Below are 13,226 nucleotides of genomic sequence, written 5' to 3' on the forward strand. Positions count from 1 at the left end.
AAAGATGAGGCTATGTGGCGAGATTGTAACTGATAAGCAGTTGTTGGAAAAGACTTTCCAGACAATGTCCTCAAGCAATATGTTTGCTTCAGCAACAATAACAGACAGAAAGGTTTTCAGACCTATAGTGAGCTCATCTCATGTCTATTGCTTGCAGAACAGAACAATGAGCTGCTCTTGAAGAATAGTGAGCTTAGACCACCTGGATCTAAGCCTGTCCCTGAGGCACATCATGCCTCACATGAGCCTAATGACGGTGCTGAAGCCAACCATGTCCGGTATGACCAAAAGGGCCGCAGTTCCTCATATGGAAGAGGACGCGGTCGTGGGGGTCAAGGGCGAGGACGTGGACGTGGTGGCTATGGCAAGGGCGTAACACCCCTTATGACCGTCCAAACCAGTCCAATAATGGGCATGGCAAAAGCAAAGGCAATGGGACATCTTCAAAACCACAGAATCCTACAAGCTCACCTTGCCATAGATGCGGAATGATGAATCATTGGGCAAAGAATTGCCGCACAGCCAAGCATCTGGTCGACCTCTATCAAGAGAGTCTCAAGGGCAAAGAATCCGGAAGCACACATGGTGTACAAGGATGGTGAGGACGATTTTGATCATGACAAGGACGACCTCATGGATTTTGAGACTTCAGACATACTCACTATGCTGAATGATGACCCAGTTGAATAATGTGATGCATCAAACGATTTGTGTTTGAATGCTTTTGGTGTTTTTAGGCTTTAAGAATTTTTTTAAGTGCTTTTGCATTCTATATTTTATTTTAAGAATAAACTATGTTTACTTCCATTTTCAATAATAATATGAATGATTCAGATTATATTTTATTGTCTAGAATGAAAGGAAGTATGGACACACTTGTGGTTGACAGTGGATCAAGCCACACGATTTTTAAGGATAAGAAATTCTTTGTTGATCTAACATTGAAAGATGCCAATGTGAACACAATAGCTGGTGTATCACCACTAATAAAAGGCCACGGCCAAGCCTATGTTCTATTACCAAATGAACACATCTAGAAATAGATGAGGCATTGTATTCTCCAAACTCTAAAAGAAGCCTGTTGAGCTTTAAAGACATTCGCAAGAATGGTCTTCATATTGAAACTGTTGGAGAAGGAGCCAAAGAATTCTTAAATATTTATGAATTCGTCCAAGACCATAAGAAGGTCTTGGAGACAATACCAGCTATATCCACTGGTCTTTACTGTGCTCAGATCAGTGTGGTCGAAGCCAATGCTGTGATAAGCAAGGAATTCAAAGAGAATTTCAACTTGTGGCACGACCGGTTAGGCATCCCGGAACATCTATGATGCGTAGACTTATCCTAAATTCTAATGGTCATAACCTTAAAGGTAGACGAGTTGTTCCTAAGATCCATACATGTGTGCCTTGTGCACAAGGAAAACTCATAGTCCGACCATCACCAGTCAAAGTGACAAAGGAAACCATAGGTTTTCTGGAAAGAATACAAGGTGACATCTGTGGACCAATACACCCACCTAGTGGGACGTTTAGGTACTTCATGGTACTAGTTGATGCATCCACAAGATGGTCCCATGTGTGTTTATTATCCACACGAAATCTAGCCTTAGCTAGACTACTTGCTCAAATCATCAGATTGAAAGCACACTTTCCAGACTTTCCTTTGAAGACTATACGTCTTGATAATGCTGGTGAATTCACTTCCCAAGCCTTTTATGAGTACTGTATGTCCATGGGGGTGGCAGTTGAACACTCCGTGGCACATGTCCATACACAGAACGGTCTAGCCGAGTCCTTTATCAAAAGGATTCAGATGATTGCTAGACCTTTACTCATGAAAAGTAATCTTCCAATCACAGCTTGGGGACATGCAGTGTTGCATGCTGCGGAATTAATACGCATCAGACCATCTAGTGAGCATAGATATTCACCATCCCAGCTCCTCATGGGTCGAGAGCCAGACATCTCCCATCTTAAGACTTTTGGATGTGCTGTTTATTATCCAATAGCTCCACCACAAAGAACAAAGATGGGAGCTCAGAGAAGGATGGGAATATATGTTGGATATGATTCTTCTTCAATTATAAAATACCTTGAGCCAACCACGGGTGATTTGTTTAAGGCCAGGTATGCAGATTGCCACTTTGTGGAATCTGAGTATCCAACATTGGGAGGAAATAATAGCAAGCTGGTAAAAGAAATTACATGGAATCATACATCCCAAGCATGGCAAGATCCTCGAACTCAAGCATGTGATCTTGAAGTTCAAAAGATTATACATCTGCAAGAGCTAGCTAATAAATTGCCAGATTCCTTTGCTGACCCAAATAGAATGACCAAGTCATACATACCAGCTGCTAATGCACCAATAAGAATTGATGTCCAGAAGGGACAAAACCAAGTTGCTACAGAGTCTATGGCACGTCTGAAACGTGGTAGACCAATTGGTTCCAAAGATAAGAACCCTCGCATAAATAAGAAAGGTGCAAGACCAACCGTGGTCGAGGGGAAGATGGATCTGGTCGATGTGGTCGATCCGACCGTCCCAAGGCTCCGGGACGTGGACGAACCAACGTCCGGACACGGTCCAGACGTACCAGAATCCACAGACATGACCATTGGTCCGGCTGCTAAGGTATCTAATGAGATTTGGGACGCCAAAACTCAGGATCCTGAACTTCCTGACAATGAAGAGATCTCTATAAATTATATCATGTCTGGAAAACAATGGAACAGAAAACATGTCGACATAAGTGATTTATTTGCATATCATGTAGCACTTGAGATCATTGAAGATGATGAGGATCTAGAACCCACGTCTATTTATGAATGCATGCAAAGAAAAGATTGGCTTAAGTGGAAAGAAGCCATAAACGTGGAGTTAAACTCTTTCAAGAAGAGAGGTGTTTTTGGATCAATACTCCTAACACCACATAATATAAAACCAGTGGGATACAAATGGGTCTTTGTGAGAAAGAGAAATGAGAATGGTGAAGTCGTGAGGTATAAAGCCCGACTTGTTGCACAAGGATTCTCACAGAGACCAGGAATCGATTATGAGGAGACTTATTCTCCCGTGGTGGATGCAACAACATTCAGATTCCTTATAAGTCTGGCCATAAGAGAAAATCTTGATTTACGGTTAATGGATGTAGTAACCGCATATCTTTATGGACCACTGGACAATGACATATACATGAAAGTACCAGAAGGTATTGAAATACCTAAGAATGCTAAAGGTTCTCGAGAACAACATTGCATTAAGCTAAACAAAGCTTTGTATGGATTGAAACAATCTGGTCGAATGTGGTACAACAGATTGAGTGAGTACTTACTGAAAGAAGGCTACAAGAATGATCAAGTAAGCCCATGTATATTCATTAAGAAATCCGGCCAAGGCTATGTGATCATAGCCGTGTATGTTGATGACCTAAACATACTTGGAACGGCCAAAGAGATTTCCCAAACAGTTGAGTATCTCAAGAAAGAATTTGAGATGAAAGATTTGGGAAAGACTAAGTTTTGTCTGGGACTACAGATTGAACATCTTAAGGATGGAATCCTTGTGCACCAAAAGACCTATACAGAAAAGCTTCTTAAAAGGTTCAATATGGATAAGTGTCATCCACTTAGTAGTCCCATGGTTGTGAGATCCCTTGGTCTAGACACTGATCCATTTAGACCCAAGGCCAAGGATGAAGAGGTACTTGGTCCAGAGTACCCTTACCTTAGTGCCATTGGTGCCTTGATGTACTTAACTACACATACTAGGCCGGACATATGTTTTGCTGTGAGCCTATTGTCCAGATTCAGTTCATGTCCGACCATGAGGCATTGGAATGGGATCAAACACATCCTAAGATACCTACAAGGAACTAAGGATGTAGGATTGTTTTATGCTAACCAAAACAAAGAAGATTTGGTTGGTTTTGCTGATGCAGGTTACCAATCCGACCCACACAGTGCTAAGTCCCAAACCGGCTATGTTTTCACATATGGAGGCACGGCCATTTCATGGAGATCAGTCAAGCAGACTATATCAGCCACATCATCCAATCACTCGGAGATATTGGCGATCCATGAAGCAAGTAGAGAGTGTGTCTGGTTGAGACTCATGACACACCATATTCGGACAGCATGTGGAATCACGGATGGTAAAGACGAGCCGACCATTCTTTATGAAGACAATGCGGCCTGCATAGCTCAGCTCAAGGATGGATACATCAAGGGTGACAAGACTAAGCACGTTCTCCCCAAGTTCTTCTTCACCCATGATCTACAGAAGGAAGGAGAGGTCAAGGTACTCCAAGTCAGATCAAGCGAGAACTCAGCCGACCTCTTCACTAAGGCATTACCAACATGCACGCTCAGGAAGCTTATGCAGCAGATTGGTATGCGATCACTGAGAAGCCTTCAGTGATGTTCACTTCAGGGGAAGTAATGCGGCTGTACTCTTTTTCCTATCCATGGCTTTCCGTTTTTACCATATTGGGTTTTTGGGTTTACCATGGAAAGGTTTTAACGAGGCAGTATTCCAAACGCATTACAAACTCTAGACGGTTATGGCATTACAATCTCGGTTTTTAACGAGATAGCATCTTACACACATAATGGACATCAAGGGGAAGTGTTATGAATATTGTGTGATGTCTAGTATGGAATGTTCTAGGTTTACTTGTTCCCTACTCTAAGTTTCTTGTTCCCTACTCCAAGTTTTTAGACTTGGTCTTCAAGCTATGTAATCCTATATAAGGAACTCATTACTCATGGAATAAGACAACACATCTCATTCTTTCACAAACAAAGCATCCGATCTCTCTCTCTCTCTCTCTCTCTGGTTCGATTAGTTCTTAAGCAAGAACACTAGGATTAGAACAATTTACGATTATCATTATTCAAGTCGTCACATTTTTTGGGACCGACCTCATAATTGAATTGGTCAGGTATAGTAGCCGAGAACACAAACTTAACAAAACGGTTTCTTTATTTTATTAACTCTTTCTTTGCTTTCTTCTCTTACAATAGATCTCTCTTATCTTCGATCTCTATATATAGGTCTTATCTTTTCCTATTACAAGTATATCTAGGAACTCTTATCTTTATCCTAAACATATAAGTTATTCTGCTTATCTTTAATGAATAACTTAAGTTTCAAGTTATTTGAAGCTTATCCAACATTCAACCCCTTAAGCTTCAAGCGTTTTGTGAATGTTTCTTGTACTCCAATCTTCTTCTTCATGTCACTGAACTTCGTCTTTTGCCAATGCCTTTGTTAAGATGTCTGCACATTGATCTTCACTTCGCACAAACTCCACTTCAATTTGTTCCTTTTCTACGCACTCACGGATGAAATGGAACCTCTTCTGTATATGCTTACTCCTCCGGTGAAATACTGGATTCTTAACCAATGATATAGCAGACTTATTGTCCACATAGATCGTCGTTCTTCTTTGTTCTTTACCTGTAATCTCACTCAGAAGGTCTTGAAGCCAGATGGCTTGTTTCGCAGCTTCTGTAGCTGCCATATACTCAGCTTCGCATGAAGACAGAGCCACTGTTTGCTGCTTTTGAGAACACCACGTTATAGGCGTGCCTCCAAAGAAGAAAATGTGACCCGAAGTGCTTCTCCCGTCCTCTGGATCTGAGTTGTGACTACTGTCACTAAAGCCAACTAGTTTCTGTGTTCCTCCTTTCTTGAACACTAAACCATTGCCAAGAGTTCCCTTTAAGTACCTTAGAACTTGCTTTAGAGCGTCTGCTTGTTGCTTTCGTGGAGACTGCATAAACCTGCTTAAGATCCCAACAGAGAAAGCGAGGTCAGGTCTCGTGTGCATTAGATACCTTAGACACCCTATCCTTCTTCGGTACAACGTTGCATCAACTTCTTCTTCATCTTCAGCCATCGTCAGTTTCAGACCAAACTCCATCGGTACTTGAGTTGAGTTGCAGTCGTCTAATCCTGCTTCACTTAGAATCCGACTAGCATATGCTTCTTGCTTGATCATTATTCCTTCAGCATTCTGTCTTACTTCGATACCCAAGTAGTAAGTGAGTTTACCGAGATCAGACATCTCAAATTTACTTGCCATTCCCTTCTTGAACTCCGTGATAGCTTTCAAAGAGTTACATGTTACAAACAGATCATCTACATAGATGGTAATCAAAAGAAGTCTGTCTCCTTCCTCCTTCCGATAGACTGATGACTCCTTTGAACACTTTATGAACTTCATGTCGATCAGAATCCTATTGAGCTTAGTATTCCAGGCCCTTGGGGCTTGCTTTAAAACATACAAAGCCTTAGAGAGTTTGAAAACTTTGTGCTCTTCTCCCTTCTTTTCAAAACCCTCAGGCTGAGATACATAAACTTCCTCAGCTAACTCACCATGTAAGAACGCCGTCTTGACGTCGAGGTGGTGAATCTCCCAACCTTTTACAGCAGCAACTCCAATCAACAGTCTTATAGTCTCTAGCCGTGCAACAGGAGAGAAGACTTCATCGTAATCTACTCCTTGTTCTTGCGCATATCCTTTTGCGACCAGTCTTGCTTTGAACTTAATGATAGTTCCATCTGCGTTTCTCTTAACTTTAAACACCCACTTAAGACCTATGATCTTAACTCTTGATGGTCTATCAACTAAGCTCCACGTTCTGTTTTTGTTAATAGAATCTATCTCATCTTTGCAGGCGTTTATCCACTGAACTAGCTTCTTTGCTTCTTGGTAGTTCCGTGGTTCATCATCAAGTGAGAGAAGTAGAATCTCACATTCCAAGTCGGCCAAAAGAATGTAATCATCGAGATGACTTGGTTGTCTTACTTGTCGTGTTGATCTTCTTGGTAGACACGGTTCAGTTTGGTCCGTATCGGCAGCATGAGAATCTTGAGACTCCGGTGCTTCAACCCCTTCAGACACATCTGTACTTTGTTGCGTACTAATTAGGTAAGGACCGAGACCACTATCCATGATGCCTCCCCATGTCATCTTAAACATCCCTGATTCTTTTACCTCCTCTGTTTCAACTCCCTTCCAATTCCAACACTCCTTTTCATTGAAAATTACATCACGACTTACAATGATTCTTCTTGTGGATTGTTTCAACTCCCTTCCAATTCCAACATTCCTTTTCATTGAAAATTACATCACGACTTACAATGATTCTTCTTGTGGATGGGTTGTAGAGACGATATGCCTTTGTTCCTGGTTCTATACCGAGATGCACTAGCTTTTCTGATCAATCATCAAGCTTTCTTAACCTTCCTGAGTCAATCTTTGCGTGAGCGATGCATCCAAATATCCTCAGATGAGCTAAGCTTGGCTTCCGGTTCTTTAGACATTCATAAGGCGTCTGGTTCTTCAAAGCTCTTGTGGGAACACGGTTAATCAAATAAGTGGCGTGACGAACCGCTTCTCCCCACATATAGTTAGGAACTTTCATTGCCTTTAGAAGGCTCCTTGTCATCTCCATCAAGGTGTGGTTCCTACGTTCAACCACACCATTTTGCTGTGGCGTATACGGCACAGTCAAGTGACGTTTGATTCCTTCCTTGTTGCAAAACTCTTGAAACTCGTTTGAGGTGAACTCTCCACCTCTGTCTGTTCTCAAAGTTGCAATCTCTTTTCCATTCTCCTTCTCAATAAGTAACTTGAAAGTCTTAAACTTCTCAAACGCCTCATTCTTTTCTTTCAGTAGTATTGACCACATGTATCTTGTGTGGTCATCTATAATGACGAATATGTACCTGTTGTGTGACAATGTTTCTGGCGAAATTGGTCCACAAAGGTCTGCATGAAGCAACTCTAACATACGAGAAGCTCTGTAACTCGTCACTTTTGGAAAGGCATGTCGAGTTTGTTTCCCAACTAAACATGAATCACACATATTTTTCTCTCCATCGATGTTTGGTAGTCCTAAAACCATATCAGAGGATGCCATTGTCTTTATGGTTTTAAAACTGATGTGCCCGAGTCTTGCGTGCCACTGCCATTGCTTATCATCAAGTTTTGCAAGAAAACAGGCAGGCTGACCAACCTTCAAACTGATCTTGTACAGCCGATTAGGAGACCTTGGTACCTTTACAAGCAATCTTCCATTAGGATCTTGCAAAGTTAAGTAATCATCCTTCATTCTAACTTCACAACCCTGTTCAGTAGCTTGTCCAAGGCTAAGAATATTACTCCTAAGCTCCGGTATGAAGTAAATATCCCTTAGTAGCTTCTGATCTCCTGTCTTAGCCTCAAATAAAATCGATCCTTTGCCGTTGATACTCACACAAGATCCATCTCCGAACTTAACATTTCCTTTTATCTTTTCATTCAGCTCTGAGAAGTATGATCTTTCACCCGTCATGTGATTACTTGCGCCGTTATCTAAGTACCAAACTCCTTCTTCCTTCTTGCTTGATTCATATGACTTTGGCATCACCTTTTCTTCGATTAAAAACACAACTTCATGCATATACAGAGCAGCATCTGCAGTTTCCGTCTCTGTTTTGTTTATTTCTTCTTCATTCTGTTTCTCTGGACACACGGAGGCAAAGTGGCCCTTCTTATGACAGTTGAAACACTCGATCTGAGAGTAGTCTTTCTTCTCCTTGCTTCTCTATTGTGAATTATTTCTCCCTCGTCCTCTTCCTCTGTTGCCACGACCTCTACCACGATTCATACCTCGTCCTCTTCCTCTTGCATTATCTGTCCCGTGATGATCATATGACTTGCTAGAGTTAGAGTATAGAAGAGTTCCTTGTTGGTTTTCTTGAGTCTCCTTGCGCTTTATACGTTCTTCATAAGCTTTTAATCTCCCAATGACATCTTCAAAAGGAGTTGTATCCAGATCAAGTAGTTGCTCCAGTGACGCTGTCATATGGATGAATTTATCTGGTAGACTGTCAAGAAACTTCTTCACCACCTTGGGTTCTTCAATACTTTTTCCTAATGATGCTGTCTTTGTTGTGATTTCGTTCAGCTTACCAGTGAAAGCATCAATGGTATCTGAATCTTCCATTCTCAGGCGGTCGAATTCATTCATTAAAGTCTGCAGTCGAGCCACTCTCACATGTTCTGCACCTATGTTTCTTGTCTTTAACGCTTCCCACATACTCTTAGGAGATTTTTCATCACCAATTTGCATCAGCAGGGGCTCAGGAACAGACTAAAATAGTAGAGCTATTGCTATATCATTCATCTCTTCATCAGTTGATCCTGGTTCAATTGCTTCCCATACCTTATGTATGCGGAGAAGCACTTTCTTACGCATTGTCCACAACGAATAATTTGTCGTGCTAAGCATCAGACAAACAACTGTGTTGGGCACATTATCTTTCACCTTTACCAAAGCTTTAGTATCTGCCATGATGTTTCTTGGCGATTCCAAGACACAAACCTGGTTGCTCTGATACCAAATATAGTAGCCAAGAACACAAACTTAACAAAATGGTTTCTTTGTTTTATTAACTCTTTCTTTGCTTTCTTCTTTTACAATAGATCTCTCTTACCTTCGATCTCTATATATAGGTCTTATCTTTTCCTATTACAAATATATCTAGGAACTCTTATCTTTATCCTAAACATATAAGTTATTCTACTTATCTTTAATGAATAACTTAAGCTCCAAATTATTTGAAGCTTATCCAACATCAGGTTATCAAATCTATCGTGAATCTTATCTTTTATGGTTGGTTCCCAAGACGCTAGCTAGTTTTCTAGTCTAAATATACTAAAGATTGGAAATATCCAGCCATTATAACTAGAAAATAAAGGTTGTGAGTTATTCTCGACGTCAACTAATCTTGACAGCCCTTATAGGAGCTCTTGTTCTTCCCTCGAAGGCTCAAGACAGCCCACAAGACTATGTAAGGGCTCACAACATTGCACGAGCGGAGGTGGGCGTAGCCTTCATACAGTGGGACAATAGGGTTGCAGCTTTCGCTCAGAGCTACGTTGGCCGGCTAACTAGTGGCCCATGCAATCTCATACACTCCGGTGGGCCTTACGGGGAAAACTTGGCCAAGAGTAACCGCGACTTATCAGGGGTCGATGCCGTTAGGCTTTGGGTTAACGAGAAGGCTAACTACAACTACGCTTCGAACACTTGCAACGGAGTTTGCGGTCACTATATGCAGGTTGTTTGGAGAACTTCGGTGAGGCTTGGATGTGCCAAAGCGAGGTGTAACAATGGTGAAACCGTCATCTCTTGCAACTATGATCCTCAGGGCAACTGTGTAAACGAGAGGCCTTACTAAAAGTTATTATGCATACAGACATAAGCACATATGCATATAGGACGAGTATACATATTATTTGGAGCACAATATGCAGGATGTGTATAACTAATTATGAAATAATAGTATTTCCGTCGTCTTGTCCACTATACGTCTATACATATAAAGACCCTACCTAAAGATAAACTATGTAGTCCATTTGTAACCAACGTTCCCAGATGATTTTGTTTTTACTGGAAAATTTATAATGGGTTTTCTAGAATAGTTAATTTCCATAAGAGTTAGAATTAAGGGTGGGCGTGGATCGGATATCTAGGTTTTTGGAAGTATTCGTGATCTGATTCATTTCATCCAAATAATCAATTATCCAATTCGGTTCGATCTGTATCCATTCAGATATTCAGTATCTTAGATATCCAGAAAATTTTAGATTTTTTACCGGATATCTAATTTGTTCCGTTAAAATAAATAAAAAAATAAAAAATTCCCAAAATAATGGAAAATAATAATATTTTACTACAAAAGTAAAATAATTATTCACTTTTTTAAATTATAATAAATAGTTTAATAAATTCAGAAAATAAAAATGCTATAATACTTATATACAATATAATATTTATATAACTTATGTATTATTATTTAAATATATGTATATAACAGATTAGAGATCGGATATATGTTCCAAAAAATATTAGTATTAGTGATTTGCTTTGTTTCTTACAGGATATTATATATTAATATTTGATTTACTTCATAAAATTAATTACAAATATCTGAACTTTTCGGTTCGAATAGAAACATATAATAAATCAAATCAAAATTTACTCGGATAGAACGCAGTGAATTGTTTTGTTAACTACTATTTATTCAGTTTGCGGGGGACTGATCCAGAGACATTGTGGGCGTTAGAAGAAATAAAGCAACGTGTTCCTAGGTATCTCCGGCTGACAGGAGGGAGTTTGGCCGGAGCTCCCTCATAGATTAGTAAATGTTAGGATATGGCCGTTGGTTTTGGTTATAAGAGCGTCATTATCCCTAAGATCATTATCCCTAAGAGACACTTAAAAACTCTTATTCATTTTTTAATATTTTTAAGTTGGAAAAGTGAGTTTAGAGATTTAGTTAATAGATGAGAAAATTTATATGGTCCATTGCAAAACTCTTATTTAAAGGTTCTTAAAAAAATTAAACATTATTTTATTAAACTTATGATTCAAGCAAATTACATCAACAACCCATCCATTAACTAACACATTGTTACTTGACTATTCTATCACTTTGGTTCTATCTAATTTGACTTACATGGGCAAATGTCCATCCTCGGCGAGATGGCATTGGAGATGAGTCTTGAGCTCGGATGATGTATAATTACTGGGACGTCTTACATAAGCTTTTCTTCTGTGTAGCCTGTGTAGAACTTGCAAGTCTTGCTCCACTCCTCAAATCCTTCAAGTGTGAACTGAGCTGTGTAGATCGCTGAAGCAGCTAACTGAGAAGGAATGTAGTGAAGCATCTCATACTCAACTAAGCAAAGCTCAATGATGAAGAACGATAGAAGCTCGACCTGAACAAACACACAAAACTCACAGTTGATTCTCCTCTATATACCTACCAAGTGAGAAGATATATACCTACCAAGTGAGAAGATATGAATCAACGAAGTTAAAACACAAACCTTCTTGTCAGAACAAAATGGTATTATGATTGTTTTTAAGACAATGATTTGTTCTTCTTAGTCAACGAGAAGGAAAAAAAATGAAAAAATGAAAAACTGAAATCGAGGGAGATATAGCTTACGAAGAAAGAACTAACATTTGGAGAGGAGAGTCACGCTTGCACTGACCTGTGACACAAGACTTCAACTCTTTCACTCCACTCCTTCACGCTTACAATGACCTGTGACACACAAGCTTCAGACACAGAGCACAAATCAAGAACATTGTGATTCATAGGATTCCTGACAAAACAAAGACAGAAACAAAAATATTAATCAACAGACAGAAAACGAAGAAACAAACTTGCAACAAACAAATCGAAACAAACTTGCAACAAACAAATCGAAATTGATCCATCCATCTTAAGACACAACAAAAAGTTTAATACTTTTGAAGAATCGATCGATCGAACACCAGAAACTAATCAAAATATTAATCTATCTGCTGGATGACACAACAAAAAAATTAATCTATCTTAAAACACAACAGAAACCTCTGAATCGATCGATCAAACACCAAAAACAAATCAAATATTAATATTTGAACTTCTGAATCAGAAGCTTTACCGAGAGAGAGAGAGAGAGAGAGAGAGAGAGAGAGAGAGAGAGAGAGAGAGAGAGAGAGAGAGAGAGAGAGAGAGAGAGAGAGAGAGAGAGAGAGAGAGAGAGAGAGAGAGAGAGAGAGAGAGAGAGAGAGAGAGAGAGAGAGAGAGAGAGAGAGAGAGAGAGAGAGAGAGAGAGAGAGAGAGAGAGAGAGAGAGAGAGAGAGAGAGAGAGAGCCACCGAGAGAGAGCGAGAGAGAAACAGAGCCGTCGTCGATAAGATACACCGACGGAGACGTCGCCGCCGTCATGATCCACCGAAGGAGACGGCGAATTGTCGAGAGAGAGAGAGAGAGAGCTTTCGAGAGAGAGAGTTGAATGCGTTTTACGCGTAACCGATCCGAGCGCCTATCATGACTCGACGCGTGGCACGAAGAGGCCCGCCTTCACGGTCTTTATGCAAGAGGCGTGCCTTCGCTTTCCCTCATTTTTTATTTATTTTTATTTGATTTAATGCTAAGAGGTGTCTTTAGAGACACATTAAGAGTTATTCTTAGGTTCACCTCTAGAGTGAATCTAGAGGTTCACCCAACCAATAGGAATCATTCATTTTATAATTGATATCTTTTAAAAAAAAGGAAACAAAATATTGTCAAGTTATATTATGTTTTTAAAATAAAATAAAAATAAAAATAATAATAGTTACAAAAAAAATGATTTTAAAAAAAAATTTAACATCATCAAAAAAAATA

At 39.8% G+C, this 13,226-nt stretch overlaps 1 protein-coding gene and 1 long non-coding RNA gene across 2 annotated transcripts; one reads left to right on the plus strand and one right to left on the minus strand.

Moving 5' to 3' along the window:
* Positions 1–9,591: 9,591 nt before the first annotated feature.
* LOC108820318 (pathogenesis-related protein 1) lies at positions 9,592–10,480 on the plus strand. Its single transcript, XM_056992994.1, has 2 exons — positions 9,592–9,675; positions 9,757–10,480. Exons 1-2 carry the CDS (start codon positions 9,592–9,594, stop codon positions 10,237–10,239), a joined length of 567 nt encoding a protein of 188 aa, XP_056848974.1. The 3' UTR covers positions 10,240–10,480.
* A 909-nt stretch (positions 10,481–11,389) lies between these two features.
* On the minus strand, positions 11,390–12,932 carry LOC108834284 (uncharacterized). The gene is made up of 3 exons (XR_008937679.1): positions 12,716–12,932; positions 12,031–12,175; positions 11,390–11,782 (listed from the first exon to the last, which is right to left on the minus strand). It is a non-coding gene; the product is annotated as an uncharacterized LOC108834284 (long non-coding RNA).
* Positions 12,933–13,226: the final 294 nt, after the last annotated feature.

Source organism: Raphanus sativus, chromosome 8 (genome assembly GCF_000801105.2).
Source record: "Raphanus sativus cultivar WK10039 chromosome 8, ASM80110v3, whole genome shotgun sequence".
Lineage (NCBI taxonomy): Eukaryota > Viridiplantae > Streptophyta > Magnoliopsida > Brassicales > Brassicaceae > Raphanus > Raphanus sativus.